Here is a 20,840-nt window from a genome sequence, read left to right on the forward strand (position 1 = left end):
GATGAGCCCGTGGGGGCTGCTGTCCCTGCAGTGCTGGTGGCTGAGAGATGTCCCCAGTGATGTCCCCAGCCCTGTCTGCAGGGCAGCAGCATCCTGTGCTGGGGCTGGTCCCAGTTCTGTGGTCAGGGTTGCTCTCTGCACTCATCCCTTTGTTCCCTATGCTGAAAAAGGGTTTTCCCTGATAAGATACATAAATCCATGCGATGTTTTGCTTCCTCGCTCACCTGTCCCCATCTCTCATCCCCCACAGAGCCCATGCGGGCCCCCAAAGGCCTGGCCTTCTCTGAAATCCAGTCCAGGCAGCTGACGCTGCAGTGGGAGCCGCTGGGCTACAACCTGACCCGCTGCCACACCTACACCGTGTCCCTGTGCTACCGCTACTTCGTGGGCAGCGGCCACAACCAGACCTTCCAGGAGTGTGTGAAGATGGAGCGCAACACCAGCCGCTACACCATCAAAAACCTGCTGCCCTACAAGAACATCCACGTCAAGCTCATCCTCGCCAACCCCGAGGGGCGCAAGGAGGGCAAGGAGGTGATATTCCAGACAGATGAGGATGGTGAGTCTGCTTGGGGAGGTGCATCATCCCCCAAATTGGAACTCTCTAGCTGGTGAGCTGCTGGGGTGGCATGGATGCATCCCTGGCTCCTGGTCCATGGGCATGAGGGGAATATCTCCTGAGCCAGGGGGGAGGCGAAAAGGATCTTGCAGCCCCAGAGCTGTGCAAGAGAAGGTGAGGGAAAGGGGCAGTGATGGTGTTTGGGGAAGGAAGGTGCCTGTGGGGCTGGGGGGGCTTAGAGACTGGATTGGGATGTCACTGTGGACACACTGCCCTCATCCTCGGCGTGAAGTTTTGCCCATGGCTGGTCCAATGGAGGTGTGAGAGTTGGCTCATAGCCAGCTCCTCACAGCACGAGTCATCCTCACCCGTTATTGGGAACTGCAGCCTGGCAGCCATAATAACAGGAATTAAAGCAATTAATGCTTTGCACTCAGGTAACATCTTCTATCTGCTTGGTTGCCGATGGATTCGGCGCTGCTGCATTTCTGGGGAAGTGCTGCTCACCAGGGCAGGTGCAGCTTGTCTCGGCTTCCCTGGTGCTCTGCCCTGGGGGAGTTTGCTCTCAGGCGGGTTCGGGTTTGTGCAGAGAGCTCTGCAGTGATAAGGCCCTGGTTTTTGGCAGCAGCTTTGCTCCTGTTTTCCCCCTGTTCCGGCTGTGCCCTGCTCTGGGTTCCCTGTCCCCCAAGCAGGAGGACATCCTCGCTGGAGGCTCCAGCATTGCTCCAGGACTTCTTGGTTTTGGAATCTCTTGCTCTGGCCCAGCTGTTCCCTGAGGATCTGCTCAAGCTGAGGCTGCTGGGCAGGTCTGCCAGGTCCAGCCTCGCCCTGGCTGCAGCTGTCCATCAGCAGTGCCTGGGTCACTCTGGCTCTGGAGATCCAGTGGAAATGGCAGGAGCTACAGGACAGAGCTGGCTCCATGTGTCCACTGCCACCATCAGTGACAGGCCACAGCCAGGGCTGGCCTGTCCCTCTGCTGAATGCTGGGGGCTGAGTGTGGCCAGAGCATCCCTGGCTCTCACAGACTCATCTGTTAAGCAAGAACGGAATTAATCTCCAGAGCACTTTTTAGCAACAAGAATCAGCAATTAAAGTGGAGGAACTGGTAATTGCAAAGGATTGAGCTGGCTCCAGAGCCCTGGAGGACCCTGAGGAGAAGCCTGCCCTGGAATTCCCCTGCACATGCTCGCTCCTCTTTCCCAGGCCAGAAAGCAAAACCTGAAGAGCTGGAGCAGAGCTGGAAGTGTCTTCAGGTCCTTTTTCACCTTCAAAGCCTAAATCCAGCACCTTCCTCTGCACCCCAGCACTTTCCATATCCCCAACCCTGAGCCTGCCCTGGGGGCACCCAGCTCCACCCTGCCGGTGGTTTATTTTCCAGCTGTAATTGCTCCAGTTGTTCTCACTGAGCTCTGACTGCTCCAGCTGTTTGCTTATGGAATATTAATACAGGAGCTCCAGATGTCTTTTTGCTGTACTCTAATCACTCCAGCTGCTTTTCCCTGTGCCTCAATTAACTGGGGCTGGTGGCTTCCCCCTTGGATTGAACTTGAGGCTGTGAATACTTTCAGTCTCACGGAGATGGATCTATGGATATCCCCATGGATATATGGCAGATACTCCTCACATGTCTGGCCCAGCATCTCCCTGCCTGCCTGGGAGGATGATGAGGATTTGAGCTCCTAGAACTGGGGATGAGCAGCTGCCTGTGCAAGTAAACCAACGTGCTGAAGGCTCAGTAATTGTGGTTTGTTTTGGCATGAGACCAGTTTTGGCAGCAGCATCCCCTGGGGCTGCTCCTGGTGGGCTGCGAAGATGCACCTCCCCATCCTGAGTGGGAAACCCTGGTTCTGGGCTGGAAAATCCAAGTAACTGGGCCAAACCAAGGCTGTTGTTCCCAGCATCCCTCCTGGACCCCGGGCAAAGCTGTGCTGGGCATGTGGGCACTGCGGGAAGTGGCCGCATCCATGGGTTGTCCAGCTGGTGTTTCGGTGCCCCCTATGGATCCAGGTGATCCACAGCTGGAGACTGTTCTGAGTGTGCATGAGACGATGAACCTCAGTCCGGGGGACCTGTGCAAACATCCCTGCAGTGTGTTGGTGCTGCAGGGAGCCCGTTCTCCCCGTGCAGGCAGGTGCATGCGATGCAAGCCAGGATAAATATATAGAGTTCCATAAATAAATATATGCGTGCAAGCATGGATAGCAGAGGGGTGTTTGCACACCTGGGAGCTGTTGTGGGCATCCACTGCCTCTCTCAGCCTAGCATGAGAGCATGACACCTGTACTTATACGCATGAAAATATAGGCTGTATATTTTATAATATCGAGATAATACATAAATTATCCTATAGACAATAATGACGATACAACGTATAATAACAGAAAATAAGATGTAATTGTCTATGTAACACAGGCTATATATAACAATAGAAAATAACATGTAATTATATATACTGTAGGTTCTGTGTATTAAAAACCCAATCTCTGTAGGTATGCACTTTCCTGCCCTACAGGTTTCCGTAATTCTCCCCGAATTTAATAAGCGCCCGTGTACTCGTGTAGGACACAGTGCCTCTGATTAAATTAACTTGTAAATCAGGTGGAAACAGCGCAATTGCACGGCGGGAAGCACGGGAGGTGATCCCTCTCTCCCAGCCCCATAATTACACCCGAACAAAAGCTGCAGAAAAAGCCAAGCAGAGGGAAGAGCTGCTGTCCCCCTGCAACGTTTGGGAGTGGGGGATGCTGCCGGTGCCTTCCCGAGCCATCGCCTCCCCTTGCTGACCGCCTCGGGTGGAGAAATCCATCATAAAGGAGCGGATATTGATCCCAGTGCCGCTGATCGCTGTCAGTGATTACAGTTATTATTGTGCTGGTGTTAATTAGAGGGGAGGCTGGGGCAGGCTGTGCCTGTCTGCACGTGAGGATGTTGCTGCTCGCTGGCAGTGTCTCCACAGGATGCTGATGGCTCCAGGGGAATTTGGGTTGCGGGGGAAAAGGGAATTTATTTATTTTCCTCACGCTGGAAAGCTCGAGCTGTGCTGCGGCCGGTGCCTGGGCCGAGGTGCTGTAAGTGGTACCTGTGGGGTTTGTGCTGGTGTGGAGACCTCCCTCTCCCATGGCAAAGCGTCACCAGCAGGTCCAGAAGCATCAATGCCTTGGGCATCTCCCTGCAGAGCCACCAGCCCTGTCTGGTGGCACATGCTGGAGATGGGTGACATGGCAAAGGGAATGTGGTGGCTCGGTCACAGGGCACAACTGCCACAGCCACCCAGAGGGGTTTCCAGGAGGATTTCTCCTTCCAGACCGGTTTCCTGCTGCATCCAAGCATGTCCCCTTTCCTTCCCCAGTGCCTGGCGGCATCGCCTCCGAGTCCCTCACCTTCACCCCGCTGGAGGACATGATATTCCTGAAGTGGGAGGAGCCGGTGGAGCCCAATGGCCTCATCACACAGTACGAGGTACGTCCTGGCCAGTGTGGCACCTGGGGGACACGAGGACATGGGAAGGGCCCACTGAGGGGTGTTGGAGGGGTCTGGGACAACCTCCGCTGTCGGCCATGGGGATTAGAGGCGGCTGCTGCTGCCCCCGAGCCCTTTGGCTTTTCCAGTGAACCTCTGCTTTTGTTTCACCGCGAAAATCCCTGTCTGCCTCCAGGCTGCCCTGTGACCATCCCCTCCCCTGAATTTGTCACTTTAATCCCTTCTCCACCCGAATCTGGGCTCTGTCCCCTCTGCCCCGGCCACGGGTGATGCTGTGCCCTGTCCCTGCAGATCAGCTACCAGAGCATCGAGTCCTCGGACCCTGCGGTGAACGTGCCGGGCCCGCGGCGCACAGTGTCCAAGCTGCGCAACGAGACCTACCACGTGTTCTCCAACCTCCACCCCGGCACCACCTACCTGTTCTCGGTGCGGGCCCGCACCGGCAAGGGCTTCGGCCAGACGGCGCTCACCGAGATCACCACCAACATCTCCGGTAGGTTCCCCCACTGCATTCCTGCTGCTGGGGCTTCTCCTCCACTCAGGAATCCTATGGAGCCTCTGGCTCACTCCCGTGGTTTTGGTGGCTGGGAGGGTTTTGGTGGCTGGATGCTGCCACAGAAGGATGCTCTCGGTGGTGGCAGTTGGGCTGTGAGCCCCCGGGCAGTCCCCAGACCAGTGGGTCCCTGTCTGGGGAGTCCAGCCAGCCCAGTGCTGGTAGCTGGTGCTGTCTGAGCTCTCAGTGTACAAGTGAGGGATTAATTGGGCTTTGTTAATGAGCCGTGCAGCACTCGGGGCTCTTTGCTCATGTCCCAGCATCACATTAACTGCAGCAGCTGGGCTGAGCTGAGCGTGAACGGGGGCGCTGGAACACAGCGGCTCCAGCTGCACCCCAGCGACTGCCAGCGATGGTTTGGGGACCACAGGGCTATGCCAGGCATGAGGGGGGTTCCCCACCTTGGTCTGGGGGTGCTGCTGGGCTGGCTCAGGTGTGTTTCTGCCCTGGGGCGGGGGAAGCTCACAGTGTGCCAGTGATTCTGAGTGGTGCCATCCTTGGGCACATCTCAGCACTGGAGCATTCGGGTCCTGCTGAGGTTGGATCCCTCTCTCGTTTCCTCCCCTCTGCCAGACTGGTGTTGGTAACCTCCCTTGGGCACACCAGGGGTCCACCCCCAACTCTTGTTCAAGACCTGGAGGGGTTTCCTTTATTTGCAATAATTTGTGTTGCACCACTGGGTGATGCCTTGCCCCGGGCTAAGCTGCTTGTGCCTCAGTTTCCCCCCTGAGCCGGGGGAGCCCCAGGACTCATCCCTGCTCCCCTTGCAGCTCCCACCTTCGACTACGGGGACATGCCATCGCCGCTGAGCGAGTCAGAGAGCACCATCACGGTGCTGCTGCGGCCGGCGCAGGGCAGAGGGGCTCCCATCAGGTAGGTTGGGGCTGCAGGAGGGCGAGGCCCCAAAACAGGGTGAGCACAGTGGGGTCCAAGGAAGGGCAGGACCGTTCTTCCTGAAGCTAACCCGTGCCTGGCCCTCGGCAGCACCTACCAGGTGATCGTGGAGGAGGAGCGGCCCAAGAAGCTGAAGCGGGAGCTGGGGGGGCAGGAGTGCTTCCCAGTGCCGCTCACCTTCGACGACGCCGTGTCCCGCGGCTCCGTGCACTACTTCGGGGCCGAGCTGCCTGCCAGCAGCCTCACCGAGGCCAAGCCCTTCACCGTGGGGGACAACCAGACCTACAGCGGCTACTGGAACCCGCCCCTGGAGCCCAAGAAGGCCTATCTCATCTACTTCCAGGCCATGAGCAACCTCAAAGGGGTGAGTAGCCCTGGCACCCCGCTCCAGCCAGGGGCTGAACCAGGTAAAGGCAGGCTGGAGTCTGGGGGCTGGTAAAACTGGGACTGCTTTTAGATCCCTCTCCCTTGGGTCACAATCTGGGTCCACCCCCGGTGTCCTGCCAGGGGGCAGTTGGTGCTCCAGGCCACCCCTATGGCATGTTGAGATCATGGGTGGGGGTCCTGTCCCCATCTCGGTGCCGATGCTGGGGGTGGAGCAGCCCAATTTCCCCCACCCACAGCAGAACCAGCCAGGACCCCAAGAAGCACCAGTGCAGGGGAAGACCCCATTCCTGGGTCTGCTCCTGGGTTGGAGAAGGACGGTTTGGGCAGCCAGAGCTGTGTGTCACAGCTGGGACCCACTGCTGCAGGATGGCCAGTCCCAGCTCCAGGGAACTCCTGGGAGCTCCTGGCTGCCCTGCCCTCCCTGCTGCTGCCGGTTCCCTCTGCGGAGCTGCACCCCTTGCACTGATTCCTCCGAGTCACCGGCAGGACCCCCGGCAGGACCCTTCTCCGCATCACCGGCTCCGGCAGCTCCTGTCCCACCCGCGGGAGCATCCTCGTCCTGCGCACCTCGGTCCTGCTGGAAAGGCGCCGGTTATGGAGTCCCCTCCTCTGCTCCGGGGTCGTTCACACCTCGCTGCGCTGTAATTAGAGCCGGGAGCGACAGGGAGGATCCCGGCTCTGGCTCGCTTGGCACCGCTGGATAGTAACTGGTGGCTGATGCTGTGTTACAACGTTCCTGCTGGGAGGCAATGGATTTGTCCCAGCTGCCGTCAGATGTTGGAAAAACGCTGGATCATAGCTGGGGTTTTTCACGGTTTTTGTGCGAGATGAAGCAGGAGAAGGAAAAGCTGGAAACCCCAGTGAGAGCAGTGCTGGAGCTGGCCCTGCCCTGGGCACGTGGCATGGGCAGGTCTTGGGCCGGGGGTGGATGGAGCAGTATTGGTGCCTGGTGTCCTGAGAGACTGGAGGATGCTCGGAGAAGGCAATCCTGCCAAAATGGTGCTTTTTATTTTGCAACAGAAGTCGGATGCATGGAAAAATGGAATATTTTAGCTGAACCCATCCCTAAATTGCAAATGTTAAAACTGTTGGAGACTTGAGCTGGAACCTCATGGCAACCTCAGCAGGTGCAGAGTACCAGGACTTGGGCTTGAAACCTTGACTGATGGAAGAAAGCCCATGAAGCTCTGCATGACAACCTGGGAATGTTTCAGCTGTAGCTGGTGACAGTCGGTGACATGTGGCTTGGCTGCGCCTGCTGAGTCCTCCCACGCTCTTGAGCTTTGCTGTCCCCTCTGTGCCAGGAGCAGTGGCTTCAGCTAAACCTGGGAATTCTGGGGACAGATCATTCTGCAGCATCTCTTGGGATGTGTGTCCCCAGGAGCTCCGTAGGTGCTGCAGCACAAATCCCCCACAGACTCCCTCGGTTTGGGGGCTGAAGCACCAAGGGGCCAGCCCCGTGCCCACCCAGCCTCGCTCGGGGCGGGAGTGGGGAGCGGAGCCGTGGGATGCTCATCCAGCACTGACCCCCCCTTTTACCTCCGTAGGAAACTCGGCTGAACTGTGTCCGGATCGCTCGCAAAGGTGAGCCCTCCCTTTCCCCTGATCCCACTGTGGCTGCAGCTCCGGCCCTGCGGCTGCTCCGGGGTTGGGGCTGTGCCAGCGGGTTGGGACCAGCGCTGGTGGTGGTTGGGCTGCATGTGATGGGTTATTCCAGCCCCAACCCTGACTCCTTTGCTTCCCACTCTCTTTGTGTCTGGGGTTTTTCCCTTGGTTCAATTTTCCTTCTCAGTGCTGTTACCGTGGTGGGGGTGGCGGGCTGGAGCGGTGGTGCTGGACGCTGAATCCAGGGATGGATGATCTGACGTGGGGTGTGATGAAAGGGGCACGAAGGGGCTGTCTCACCCCATTGGGACTGAGAGAGAGACTTGTCCACGGTCGTAGTGTGGCACTGCAGAGCCCTGTCATGTCTTGGTGGAATATCATGTGTTCATGGAGCAATGAGCATCCCATGGGATGAATCCCAGGGTTTTCATGTCTGATGCCAACCCCCCTGGAGCTGAGTGCTGACCCCTCCTGCCTGTCCTTGTCCCCTGGCAGCTGCCTGCAAAGAGAGCAAGCGTCCCCTGGAGGTGTCCCAGCACTCGGAGGAGATGGGCCTGATCCTGGGGATCTGTGCCGGGGGACTCATCGTCCTGATCATCCTGCTGGGAGCCATCATCGTCGCCATTCGGAAAGGGTGAGGAGACCTGGGCTGGTGGCTGGCACTTCATCCATCCTTCCTTCCCAGCTCAACCCTTCTCCACCACCCCAGCACTACCTGGGGGTTACTGGTGGGGATTCTGCTGCACTGGGCAGGCTCCAGACCCTCCCTCAAGCTATGTCTCTGTGTGCCTTTGCATCCCACTGGACACCGACCCCCGCACTCTGTGGCACCAGGCGTGGCAGGGGACACTGGGGACCGAGCAGCAAAGTCCTCAGGATGTCCCTTCCCCCTCTGCAGCTTTGTTGGCGCTGTCCCTCTCCCCCATATTTTTCCATCTTTTGCCTCTTTTCCTGCTGCTTCTTGGCTTTGTGCTGCGCTGGTGATCCTGCATGGATGGAAACGCTTCTGGCCGTGCCCGAGCCCTGCGCCACTGCTGAGCCCAGCTGTCCCTGTCCCACCAGCTCTCCCCTGCCAACAGCAGCCAGGGGACCCTGGGGTGTGGAGCCCTGCACCCCCAGCCCAAAATGACAAAAATCAGTTTAATCTGTGCTGAGATGTTGCCTCTGGGCCTCCCTGTTGCCTTGGCCAGGCCAGCGTGAGCACATCCAGCATGGATGTGGTCGTGGCCATGGAGGTGGGCTTGCACTGGGGGAGCTCCTGGGGTGGGAGGGAGGAGGGCGAGGGCTTTTCGGGACATTCATCCCCAGGAGTGCCGGGGATGCGGCCACTGCTTTTCACGTGGATGCAACGCCCTGGAAAAGTGGCTGCTTCCGTGCGGGGCTCGAGGCAGCGCCGGGCCGGGGGGGCTCTCAGAGCTGGGATAAAGGGCAGCAATTAAACACGGGGCTTGGGAAGATGGAGCAAAGTACATGAACAGCCAGAGGGAGAGAAAAACAGCAGGGCACAGCCTCGGCACCCGTAAATCTGCAGCTCTTTATGGCTCCGTGCGCTCTGGAAGGATCCTTGCGGATTTATGCTGCTGGAAGAGCGGGGCTGTTGCATCCCTGCACACTTTGGGGTGCAGGGCTGGCTCATGGCTCCATTGGATCCTTCCCTGATGGGGCAAATGCCAGCAGTGCTGATGTGTTTTGGGGAGTGATGCTGTGGGTGGGAAGCTGTGTGTGGCTGCTGCATTCCCACTGCTGGTGCTGCGGGACAGGAGGAGGAGCAGCTCTGCTTCAGCATCCCAGGATGAACCTGTTGAAGGACAAATCAGAGCCACAAATTAGATCTGGTGCTGAGAGCCCTGAATTTGGGGCTGTTGGGAAGCTGGGATGAGCTCGTAAATCTTCTCCAGAGTGTTTTGCCGTTGGAGAAACATTGGTGTGGTGGAATGGAAATGCAGCCTTGGAATATGTTTGTCTCTAGTAAATGGTGCACTGGGAATGTGACATCCTGACCCCATCATCCCCTCTGGGCCCCTAGCCAGCAGCCTGGGGGAAATCCCTACATTTTGGACATCTTTGTTGTTCACTCTTAAAAATTATGGAATAACCCCTTGGACGAGGGTGCTGTGGTCACTCTGAGAGCTGGTGCTTGTGCTCTCCTGCTGGGATGCCGGCTCCTGCCTGGAGTAAATAACCTGTGGGTGCCAAAGGGGAGCCGGATTCCTTCATGGTGCATTGAATTTTCTGGCAGCTGACTTGCCCCGTAACCTCCCTTCCCTGTGCTGGAGAAAAGCTGCTTATGCAATTTCTGCTGTTCTCTTTGTTTGCACGCTTGCCAGGAGGAACTACTATTCCTACTCCTATTACCCGTAAGTGTCATTCTCCTCCTGCTTTACCCTCCTCCCGGCTGCCCCCCTCACCCTGCTGCTCCAACAAGTCCTTTTCCTCTGCCAAGTGCATTTTAAGGGTCTCTTTGGATCAGGGAAAATAATGCTGCTGAGCTTGTTAGAGACTGAAGGCAGCATAAAGGGGAAGGGTCAGCGATTCTGAGTTGAATTCTGGATTTTAGCGGTGCCTTACAGTGTTCCAGCCCCACCACGATGCCGACACAGGCTCAGATCTCCTGTTCATCCTTCTGGTTTAATCGCTGCTCTGGCTTCAGAGCCTGATGCTGCCTCTCAAAAACATCCATTCAAGTTTCTTTGCTGAAATGACTTGAATTTGGGGTGTGAGGTTCTGTCCCAGTGAGATCTGCTGGGATTTCCCAGCACCTTCGTTAGGTGCCTAAAGGGACCCTGCATGGGAGGCAGAAGCCTCTGCAGCAAGTGCTGAGCACAAGTGCAGTCAGGGGGTCCAGCCCATCCCTTGGGATGGATTTGGCCCCTGACACGGCTTTAAAATCACAGAATGGTTTGTGTTGGAAGGGACCTTAAAACTCACCTCATTCCAACCCCTGCCACGGGCAAGGACGCCTTCCCCTAGACCAGGGGGTTGTGCCTGGAGAAACAGGGCTGGGGAGGGCTGGGGCAGATCCATGTGATGGGAGATGGCTGGAGAGAGCCTCTGGTTGCACAAGGAGCACTCCTGGCTGTCCAAGGGCAGGGGACAGGAGTGGACGTTGAGGTGAGCAGCTGGAGTTGCTGCAGCCAGCGAGGGATGCTGCACATGGGGCTGCGCCCGGCTTGGGACAGCAGAGCACCAAAGTGTGATGACCATGCTGCTGGGAATAATCCATCCTGCTCCCTGGAATAATCCAGGCCCAGGAGCTTTCAGGGGATCTGAGAGCACCTGATGGTGAGCCCTGCTCACTTCTGCTCCTCCCTGCTGCAGGAAACCCATGAACATGACCAAAGCCACCATAAACTACCGGCACGAGAAGACGCAAATGATGAGCGCCATCGACAGGAGCTTCACTGACCAGAGCACCCTGCAGGAGGACGAGCGCCTGGGGCTGTCCTTCATGGACACGCACGGCTACGGAAACAGAGGTGAGGAATGGGGACCCCAGCATCCCCCTGCTTCCTTCCAGCCATAGCAAGGAGGCCCAATAAGCCCAAAATATCACAGAAACAGCCTGCCTCAGCTCCAGGAGTGTTTGGACAACGCTGTCAGGCACAGGGTGGGGTTGTTGGGGTGTCTGTGCACGGCCAGGGGTTGGACTGGATGATCCCTGTGGGTCCCTTCCGACTCAGGATATTCTCTGATTCTCTAAATACTGAAGGCTTGGTGTTACGTCTGTTTTAGACTGATGTGTGTGGCATAGCAGGCTCTTCCCTGCCCTGTGTAAATCTCCAAGGGCAGGGATCTCCTCGATGTTGGAGCTTTTGCCACCATCCAGGCTGTGCTGAAGGGAAAGCTCTCGTGGGGAGCTGGGTCTCTATCTTCTCGTGGAGATCTGAGCTTGGGCTGGGCAGTTTGAGGCCATTTGTGGGCTCAGGATCCGGCCGCAGCCCCCCGGAACTGGGTGAGTCCCAGCTCTTGGTTTACGCTGAGGTTGGAAGCTTCCCCCAGCCTTCCCCACGCAGCCTGGGCTTCGAAGGGTTAAAGAGCCCTCGCGCTCACATCAGAGGGAGACTGATAACTTCACACCCACCGGAGGATGTGTCTCCGTGCTGATTTAGTTGTAAAATAACTCGCTGGATGCCCCAGTTTCAGCCATATGCTAATAACATCTGTTACAGTAACTGCAAGATGCTGCCTGCGCGCGGCTCTTCCGCGCCGGCTGCCGGATCCGCACGCTTCCCGCCGTTGTCTCACGGATCATAAAAGCCCAGAGGGCAAACTCTTCCTCCTCTTAATACACAGAGCTAGGTTAGGTGTATTTTTTCTTTGGTCGCTGTCCTTAGAGGCTGGTGGGGCTGAGTTGGGGAGCTCGGGCTGCTTGCCATGGCTGGGAGAGTCTCCAGTGCCTGTAAACATCCTTAATTAACGAAGGGAAATTAATGGCTTGGTGACTGGTTGGTGGCTGTTCCCCCTGTGTTTCAGTTTCTGTGCATTTAAAAGAAGGTCACTAATCCTTATGGAAACCCAACTGGTTCCTCAGTGTGTGGCTGTGGCAGCACCTTGCAAATGCCAGCAATTAAGTAATTTCTCATTAATCCCAGCGGCTGATGAGCCCATTGGGCAGGTCACGGGGTGCAGAGGGACCCTCCTGTGTTGTCCTGTTGGTTCCCACTGCCAGGGTGCAGTGTTAGATGGGATCTTGGGAAGGAATTGTTCCCTGTGAGGGTGGGCAGGCCCTGGCACAGGGTGCCCAGAGCAGCTGGGGCTGCCCCTGGATCCCTGGCAGTGCCCAAGGCCAGGCTGGACATTGGGGCTGGGAGCAGCCTGGCACAGTGGGAGGTGTCCCTGCCATGGCAGGGGTGGCACTGGATGGGATTTAAGGTCCCTTCCAACCCAAACCTGGTGGTCCCTGCCTGCCCCTCTCCCGGGAGCAGCGCAGAGCATCAGGTTTTGTGCAAACCTAGATTTTGGGATCTGGTGTGGGAGCTTTCCCTGAGAAACACAGGTGAGGTCTCAGCCTGGCTCTGCTGGTAATGACACAGCAACGACACAAACCAGGTAAATACTGCACAGACTCCCCATCAAACAGCAGCAAGCTCCATTTGTGGAATCCATTGCTGGTTTCTAGCAGTGAGGAAAATGAACTGTTAAGCTGTGCTGGAGACTTTGGCAAGGTGATTTTTCAACTCAGGATCTTGTGTGGATATTTGGGCATGGACCTCTTGCTTGTCTGCATGGGAGCTCATTGTTCCTGCTGATGGGAAATGAGGTTATTACCCCGTTATGGCCTTGCCCGCTGATTTCTAATAGATCTGCTGGGCTCCTAAAAGGCTATGCTGGGCATTTTTGGCTCTGTGGTGCAGGAAGAGCTGCAGAGAGCACGAGAGGATAGGAGTGCGATTGTGGGCTGGACCCCCTGGTGGTCCCCAGAGAGGGGCTCCAGCACCAGCATCTCCCGGGGAGTTTTCCCTCAGCCCTCCGTGGGTGCCAGGGGGTGATGGGGATGCAGCCCAAGGTTTTGCTGCCCTGATGGCCTCTGGTTGTCCCTCCTTGTGCAGGTGACCAGCGCAGCAGTGTGGTCAATGAGTCCAGCAGCCTCCTGGGGGGCTCCCCCCGGCGCCAGTGCGGCCGCAAGGGCTCCCCGTACCACACGGGGCAGCTGCACCCGGCCGTGCGCGTGGCCGACCTCCTGCAGCACATCAACCAGATGAAGACAGCGGAGGGCTATGGCTTCAAGCAGGAGTATGAGGTGGGGACAGCTTGTGCCAGGGTCTCGGGGGGAGTGGGTGGGGGGATGGGTGGGGGAGACATGAACTGGATCTGTGAGCAAGGAGAGGATGCTCCAGGTCTGGAGCTCTGGGTGGGAGCTGGAGCTCACAGCTCTGGGCTGGCATTGTCAGTGTGGGGGTGTCCCTGAGTCAATGGCTGGTGCTGGCAGCTTTGGGTTATTTGTCAGCTTGAGCAGGTCCCTGGGATGAGCCAAATCAGCCCTGCCAACCCTGTCCGCAGTGCGTCATCCCAGCTCTCCTGCAAGGCCAGGGCTGCTTCTTCCTGTCCCTTTCCCTGGGCATCACTGTGTCACCTTCTGCTCTCCAGCACACTTGGCCTGTGATAAGCATGGCTGTAGCCTAAGGACAAACAAATCCTCTGCAGTCTGGCAGCTCCAAGACATGAAGACCCTGGGGTGGGTGATGCCAGGGCAGGAATTTCTCTCCCAAAAGTTGCTGGCTGCATCATGTCCATCCCAGCTGGCCAGGTTGGAGCACTCGTACCAGAGCAGGGTATTTCACAAGCCTCTGCCTCAGCACAGCCAGCAGGGTCATTTCCCGACTCCTTGGTGTCCCACAGGTCTGGAGACTGAAATTTCCCAGTGAAATTGCTGTTTAATGCTTAGCTGTTTCAGGAACAGGAGCTCTCCCCCCCTTTCACGCATTGGACAAACCAGGGCTTGCGATAATCATTAGTGCTCCTTGAAAAGCTGCTGTATGTTCTTGGAACTAGTCATTTGAAAGCACTCAGATATTATGGGAGGGGAGAAAACATGTAATTTCCTTCCACTTTCCCCCTCTTATGCCAATCTATGAATGTCACTGTTATTACACACAAACCTGTTCTGTGCTAGGGAGAGAAAGGGGCTGAGGAGGTTTAGGAAAAAAAAAACACAACCAGCCCTGGAGAAAAAAAAACAGGCAGTCTGTAATTTGCTGGAAAATTGAGCATTTTGTGGATGCAACAGGAGTGTGTAGCTGGCAGAGTGTGCTGTGGTGGTGGAGCTGGGGCTGCAGGAGACAGGTGTTGGGGTGGAGGGACCACCCTGTCTGCCCTGTTGCCCAGGGAGCTTTTGGGGCCGGGGGGACCCCACAGTCCTGCCCTCGGCTTGGGATGTCCATCCTTTCCTTGCAGAGTTTCTTTGAAGGCTGGGATGCTTCGAAGAAGAAAGACAAGACCAAAGGGAGGCAGGATCACATGTCCACATGTGAGTGCCTTTAGCAAAGGCTTAGACCCCAAAAAGCTTCAGAAACCCGAGTTCTGCAGGTTCCTGGGGCAGAGTGATGGCCCAGAGTGCCCTGGTGGGTGATCAGCCCTGGCACTGATGGTCCCTTGTCCCCTTTCCCCAGATGACCGTCACCGCGTGAAGCTGCACCCGCTGCTGGGTGACCCCAACTCCGACTACATCAACGCCAACTACATCGACGTAAGTGGGGACAGGGCCCGTGTCCTTGTGGTCTGGGCTGGAACAGGAGCTTTCTGTGGATCCTGTGGACTCTCAGGGTCTGTCCAGCAGCATTTGGAGGAGTCTGGACAGCCCAGGGTGGGCTGGTCAGTGCATCCCTGGAACTCATCATGAAGGACCTGCCCGATTTATTGGTGTTCAACAGCAGTTTCTGCTCATCACATCTCTCCCTCCTCTGCTCTGCTCTGCTCTGCTCTGTCCCTCCTTTCTCATTCCCTCTCTGCTTTTCCATCCCCTCACCTGCTCACGTGGCTGTGGATCTCCCTCTCCCTGGGTGGAGAATGCAGAGGTTAAGAGGACCAAGGGACCACCTGGGGCTCACAGCGGGCTACCCCTGGATCCTGCTGGTGTGTGTGAATCTGGTGATGTCCCCTGTCACCTCCAGCATCGCTGACACCAGGGCAGGTGCAGGAAGGCTCCAGCATCTCATAGAAGCAGCAGCAAATCCCACTCTTCTCTCCTGCCCTGAGGGTGTTGTCTGTCAGTGGTGGCCTGATCCCAGTGCCCGAGCAGTGTCCCTCTGCCTGTCCCTGTCCCCTGTGTCCTTTCTGCCCTGTCTCTCCCTGGCCCGCTCTGGGGCAGTGCTCTAACCCTTCTCTGCTCTGTGCCTCACTAATGTCTCTAATCTTTTTCTCTCAAACCTGTGTCCCAACGGGATCATTAAGATTCGGATTAACCGAGAAGTAAGTAACTGTTCCCTCTCTCCTCCCTTCTCTGCTCCCATCTCCTGCCAGGCCTCGCCCTGGGCAGCGTGGCCTAAACACCATCAGGGAGAGGCAGGCTGGGAAAACGTGTCCATAAACTGGGAATGGTCCAGGGAATGGGAAAGCAGGGTCTGTGTGGCACTGGGGCATGGAAAGCAGGGCCCGTGTGCTCAGAGAAGGGGTTGAATTCGACCCCCAAAAATCGCACGGGGGATGGAGAAGCCACTGTCACCTCCATGTGTGTGGTGTGGTTTAACTTTGCTGGACCCTTGGCCACGGTGTGGACACTGTTCACAGTCCCTCTGGCAGTGGCCTGGCTGGAATGTGCTCTTGGAGCTGGGGTGTCCTTGTTCAGGGTTGAGCAGTGGGGATGAAGGAGGGGAGCGGGGCTGTCTCAGCACCAGGGGGCTGCTGTGGGGTGGGGGGTCAGCAACGGGGCTCTCCTGCAGCAGGAGCTGGAGTGGAGCCCGTGGATCCCTCAAGGCACTGATAAAGGATCCTGGTGCAGACCAGGGATGAGCGTTGGGCATTACCTGAGCCTCTTGTGGGATGCAGGAGATGAACCCTGCCAGGACAGGGTACACTGAGTGTGGGGTGGCTGCTGAACCTTCTCCTCCTCCTGCGGTGGTCCTGCAGGATCTGGCCCAGTGGCTGTGGGGAATTTCTACCAGTTGGGTGACTGGGAAGTATCTGATGGGTCTGTGCCCCAGCTCTCGGGTGTCTCAGTGTCCCCCAGCTTGGGACTGATGTCTCTGCTTCCCTTGCAGGGCTACCACAGGTCCAACCACTTCATCGCCACACAAGGTGAGCCACGCCCTGCCCTCTCAGCCAGTGCTTCCTCAGCTCCTGATGTAGCAGCCAGGTTTTGCTCCTGGTGGGGTTAAACCTTGCAGGAGCAGGAAAGGAAGGGAGGGGGCCAATGCGGAGCAGCTCCCACCCCTCCTGCCTCCCCTTGGCACTGCGCAACCCTGGGGAAAAGGGCTCTGAGGTGCTGTGGGGCTGTTTGTGCTGCACGGGCAGGAGGGGGGACGTGGTGGCATTGGGGCACTGCCAGGGCTGGGTTCTGCTGGTGGTGCCCATCCATCCATGGGGGCTTCTCCTGTGTCCCATAGGGCCCAAGCAGGAGATGGTGTATGACTTCTGGCGCATGGTGTGGCAGGAGCACTGTTCCAGCATTGTGATGATCACCAAGCTGGTGGAGGTGGGCCGGGTAAGGATCCCGTCCCGTCCCATCCCTCCGGGCTCCAGCTCTGCTGGAAGCCGCCTCCACAGAGCCAAACCCCATCCTGTCCTCTCCTTGCAGGTGAAATGCTCCAAATACTGGCCTGATGACTCTGAGATGTACGGGGACATCAAGATCACGCTGGTGGAATCGGAGACGTTGGCTGAGTACGCTGTGCGCACCTTCGCCCTCGAGAGGGTACGGCCCTGCCCCTGCCCCTGCCCGACCCCCGCTCAGCCCCCTCTCACCCTCCACAGCTTGGCACTTACCAGTACCCTGTTTATTTAACCCAGTATGGGGTCACCAGGGGCTCCTTCCTTTGCCTTTTCCCTGGCTCTGTGCCCTGTGCCGGGCGAGTGGCTCAGCCCTGTGCTGGTTTGGACAGAGAGTGAGTGTTCAATTTTTGTGTGAGTGGGGTGAGATGAAGGACGCTTCCCTCTCCTCTGGGCTGGAGGTGATGCAGCCATCACTCTGCAGCGTGGGAACTGGAGATGGAGCCAGTGCAATTTACACTTGATCTACAGGAATGTCATGTTACTGTCTGGTGATAGGGCAAGGAGACTGAGGCTGCTGCCACCTCCTTTTTCTCCTTGGTGTTTTTTAACCCTCTTGCAGCCAAGAGGAGGGAGCTGCAGGGCTGCCCAAGTGCTGTGTGGTCCATCTGCTTGGATGCTGAACTGGCAAAATCATGGATTCCCCAGAAAATAGGTGTTTGAGTGACTTTGCCCTCTCACCCTTCCCTTGCAGCGGGGTTACTTGGCCCGGCATGAGGTGAAGCAGTTCCACTTCATGTCGTGGCCCGAGCATGGTGTCCCCTACCACGCCACGGGGCTGCTGGCCTTCATCCGCAGGGTGAAGGCGTCCACGCCGCCAGACGCCGGCCCCATCGTCATCCACTGCAGGTACAGGTGGGGCTCATGGAATGGGTGGGGCTTGAGGGACCTTAAAGCTCATCCCCAGAGCAGGGACACCTTCCCCTAGTCCAAATTCCTCCAATCCCTGTCCAGCCTGGCCTTGATGTCCCTCTGCGATGGCATCTCTCTGTGAAATGCCACCACTGGGCTGATGGCAGCAGGGATGGGGGGCTGTGGCTGGTCCAGGGGGACAAGCAGGGAGCAGCACTGTGTTGGGGCTGCCCCAGCCTGTGACTGGTGACACAGCTCTGTCCCAGTGGACCGGGTGAAATGGCAGTGGGCAGTTTGACCCCTGCTGATGGTCAGGACGTGGGGTCTGGCTGAAGGGAGAGGCAGGGGGGCAGCAGGACAGCCCCGTTCCCAGGGTTATCCACAGGGCTGTCCCTGGGGGGCTCGGCCACGGGGACACCGGAGCTGGGAGGACACCAGTGACACATCTGAGCAGCTTTGGTGCTCTCCGTGCCCTGAGCAGGCCTTCCCACATGATGTGCTAATGGCTCTTCCTCCACTGGGCAAACCAGGAGGAGCTGATGAGTGGGAGGGATTTTTTTATTTTTTATTTGATTTCTCTCTGTCAGCCGCTTCATCAGCGTTCATTCACCAGCCAGGGTGATTAGTGCCCGTAGCCTGTAATCACTGATAATCACGATGAGTGATTCATCAGCCCCAAAAATTGGTTTTTCACTGGAAAAGACTCCGTAGGAAAGGAGCAGGGGGGTGGTTCTGTTCCTGACACATCATGGGGGGGTCACGGCACAGCAGGTCTCTGACTGTGACTCCAACCATGCCAGGGCTTGGGATGTCACCACTGCTGGGCTGGCTCTGGGCATCCTGCTGGGCTCAGCCTTACCCTGAGGGTGTCCCCTGGGGCATTCAGACCTGCTCATGCCAGGGGAACCTCCCTGCTCTCCCAGAGCTCTGAGCTGAGCCCTCCTTGGCACTTTTGGCTGAGATCCCAGAGAACTGTTGGCACTTGGATGGTTTAGTTGTCGGTTTTGGTGCAAAAACAGTGTGTTCTGCTGTCTTAAATTAAAAATGAACTTTAAATATGGGTGCCCACCCACAGCCTGACCATCACACGCCCCTGGGGCTGTGGCAGGGGTGTTTGGGCAGGTTTAGGGCTAAACCAGGCTCTGGAGGTGTGTGGGGTCCTTGCAGCCCTTCAGGGTTGCCCGGTGCAGGGTCTGTGTGTTGAGCCCTCGCCCACAGAGACCTTGCTTGGTGCCCAGCAGCCTTTTGGGCCGTGTGTGGGTGCCAGCACAGACTGGCAATGTGTTTGCTGTTTCCCCTCCATCCCCAGTGCTGGCACAGGGAGGACTGGCTGCTACATCGTCCTGGATGTGATGCTGGACATGGCCGAGTGCGAGGGCGTCGTGGACATCTACAACTGCGTGAAGACCCTCTGCTCGCGGAGGATCAACATGATCCAGACGGAGGTGAGCGGGTGCCGGGGACACGCGGGGCTGCCGTCACCAGCCGGCTCTGGGGGCTCAGCCCTGTTCCCTCTCCTCCCCACAGGAGCAGTACATCTTCATCCACGATGCCATCCTGGAGGCCTGTCTGTGCGGGGAGACCAGCATCCCTGCCAGCGAGTTCAAGCCCACCTACAAGGAGATGGTGAGGATAGAGCCGCAGAGCAACTCCTCGCAGCTGCGGGAGGAGTTCCAGGTGAGCGCCCCAAAACCTCTGCGGCTCCCCCTTGTCCTCACCCTCCTGGTACTGACCCCGGCTGGGACCAGGCAGGGCTTTGAGGGGGACCCGTGTACCCGCAGACCCTGAACTCGGTGACCCCACACCTGGACGTGGAGGAGTGCAGCATCGCGCTCCTGCCCCGCAACCGGGAGCGCAACCGCAGCATGGATGTCCTGCCGCCCGACCGATGCCTTCCCTTCCTCATCTCCGTGGATGGAGACAGCAACAACTACATCAACGCGGCCTTAACTGATGTGAGTGTTCCCTGCGGAGGGAAGGGGCCGCTTCCCGTGGGCTCAGGCAACTTTTCATGGCAAAACTTTGCTCGGTTTGGATTTATGGCCTCGTTTTGCACAAGGGCAGGAAGGCTCACGGCTGCTGTGTGCAGGGGGAGGAAGGGCTGGGACTGGTGTAACGGGGTCCTGCATCCCTTCTTTTGCGTAGCAGCACCCTGCAAGAGCTTTCCTCCTGCTCTCATGAGTCAGGCACTGAGGGACTTCAGGATTTTGCAGTGAAACTGGGACAGGGGAGGGAGAGGAAGCTCCGGGGGGGGGTTGGCAGCACTGAGCCCTTCCCGTGCTGCCAGTCCCCCGTGATCCTCCTGCTGCAACTGGGGGGGCTCTGAGCTGCTCCCAAAGCCACCGTGCATCCCCCTGGTACAGTCAGAAAGGACCCTGTGGTGACAAAGCTATCTCCTGGTGGCTGATGATCACAAAGCAGAGCAGAGGATGCTGCAGGCTCCGAGCCCACGCTGAACGATGGGGTCATTCATCACCAACCCCTCTTCCCTTCCCTTGAAATGCTTTGCATGGGCAGCACGGAGCCCCCCACACCCCAGGCATCTTCCCCGGACCCTGAGCGCTGGCACCAGGCTGAGCCTTGTGTTTTCCATCCCGTGGGTGATTTATCCCGCTGGATCTCTGTGCGGATCCCATCTCCCTGATTCCTGCTCCCACAGCAAAAGCAGTTTGTAAGGCAGAGTGGGCTGCTGGTGGTGGGGAGTGGCTCTCGTAGTGCTGCAGTGGGATGGGAGTTTTGTTTCCAGCTTGCTTGCTGTTTGCCTATCATTTTATCTTTATGCATCACTGAGCCTCCTTTAATCTCTGCTAAAGGGTCAGTGAATGAAATATTTTTTATAGACAACAAAGCCCTTTGGATGAAATTCTTGCTGAAGGGATAAAACCCATTTCCCTCTTTGGGGAAAAAAAAAAAAAAAAAAAAGTCTCATTTTCTTTAAGTGCCAAAGTGGTTTGCTCAGTCAGTCTGTCCATCTGTCAGATCAGCTTGGCCTGTGCCACCCGTCACCGGTGCTGGTGCCAGTGGAGCCGTGCCCTGCTGCACACCCTGCTGTCACTTACACCTGTGCCAAAGAGGTGGGTGCCAAAGCAAGCCTGGTGAAATCTCTTTCCCCTTGCTGCTCTCATGCCCCTCCTCGAGGGTGGAAAGCTCTCGCCAAGCGCCGAGGTCTTGCTGCTGCCCATGGACAGGGCTGGCGGAAAGGTTCAATAAAGGCATTTCTGTGCGCTCAATCAGGAGGTTCTGCAGCAGGCAGAGGAACCCCCATCAGCAGAGAGATGTGGTGATTCTGTGTCTGAAGATGCTTGA

At 57.5% G+C, this 20,840-nt stretch overlaps 1 protein-coding gene across 1 annotated transcript in view; it reads left to right on the plus strand.

The window, feature by feature from the left end:
• PTPRU (protein tyrosine phosphatase receptor type U) overlaps positions 1-20,840 on the plus strand; it is a 47,348-nt gene that overhangs the window by 14,750 nt on the left and 11,758 nt on the right. The window contains exons 8-25 of the mRNA XM_042021937.1: positions 251-559; positions 3,909-4,018; positions 4,331-4,532; positions 5,363-5,465; positions 5,577-5,850; positions 7,421-7,457; positions 7,974-8,112; positions 9,806-9,835; positions 10,797-10,954; positions 13,028-13,218; positions 14,373-14,445; positions 14,588-14,664; positions 16,175-16,211; positions 16,520-16,827; positions 17,377-17,531; positions 18,844-18,979; positions 19,062-19,211; positions 19,316-19,489. Of these exons, the coding sequence (XP_041877871.1) occupies positions 251-559; positions 3,909-4,018; positions 4,331-4,532; positions 5,363-5,465; positions 5,577-5,850; positions 7,421-7,457; positions 7,974-8,112; positions 9,806-9,835; positions 10,797-10,954; positions 13,028-13,218; positions 14,373-14,445; positions 14,588-14,664; positions 16,175-16,211; positions 16,520-16,827; positions 17,377-17,531; positions 18,844-18,979; positions 19,062-19,211; positions 19,316-19,489 (2,663 nt within the window). The remainder of the gene's footprint in view (positions 1-250; positions 560-3,908; positions 4,019-4,330; positions 4,533-5,362; positions 5,466-5,576; positions 5,851-7,420; positions 7,458-7,973; positions 8,113-9,805; positions 9,836-10,796; positions 10,955-13,027; positions 13,219-14,372; positions 14,446-14,587; positions 14,665-16,174; positions 16,212-16,519; positions 16,828-17,376; positions 17,532-18,843; positions 18,980-19,061; positions 19,212-19,315; positions 19,490-20,840) is intronic.

The sequence above is a fragment of the Corvus kubaryi genome, unplaced genomic scaffold (genome assembly GCF_017639235.1).
Source record: "Corvus kubaryi isolate FWS band 111438036 unplaced genomic scaffold, C.kubaryi_AGA036_p1.0 37179, whole genome shotgun sequence".
Classification (NCBI taxonomy): domain Eukaryota; kingdom Metazoa; phylum Chordata; class Aves; order Passeriformes; family Corvidae; genus Corvus; species Corvus kubaryi.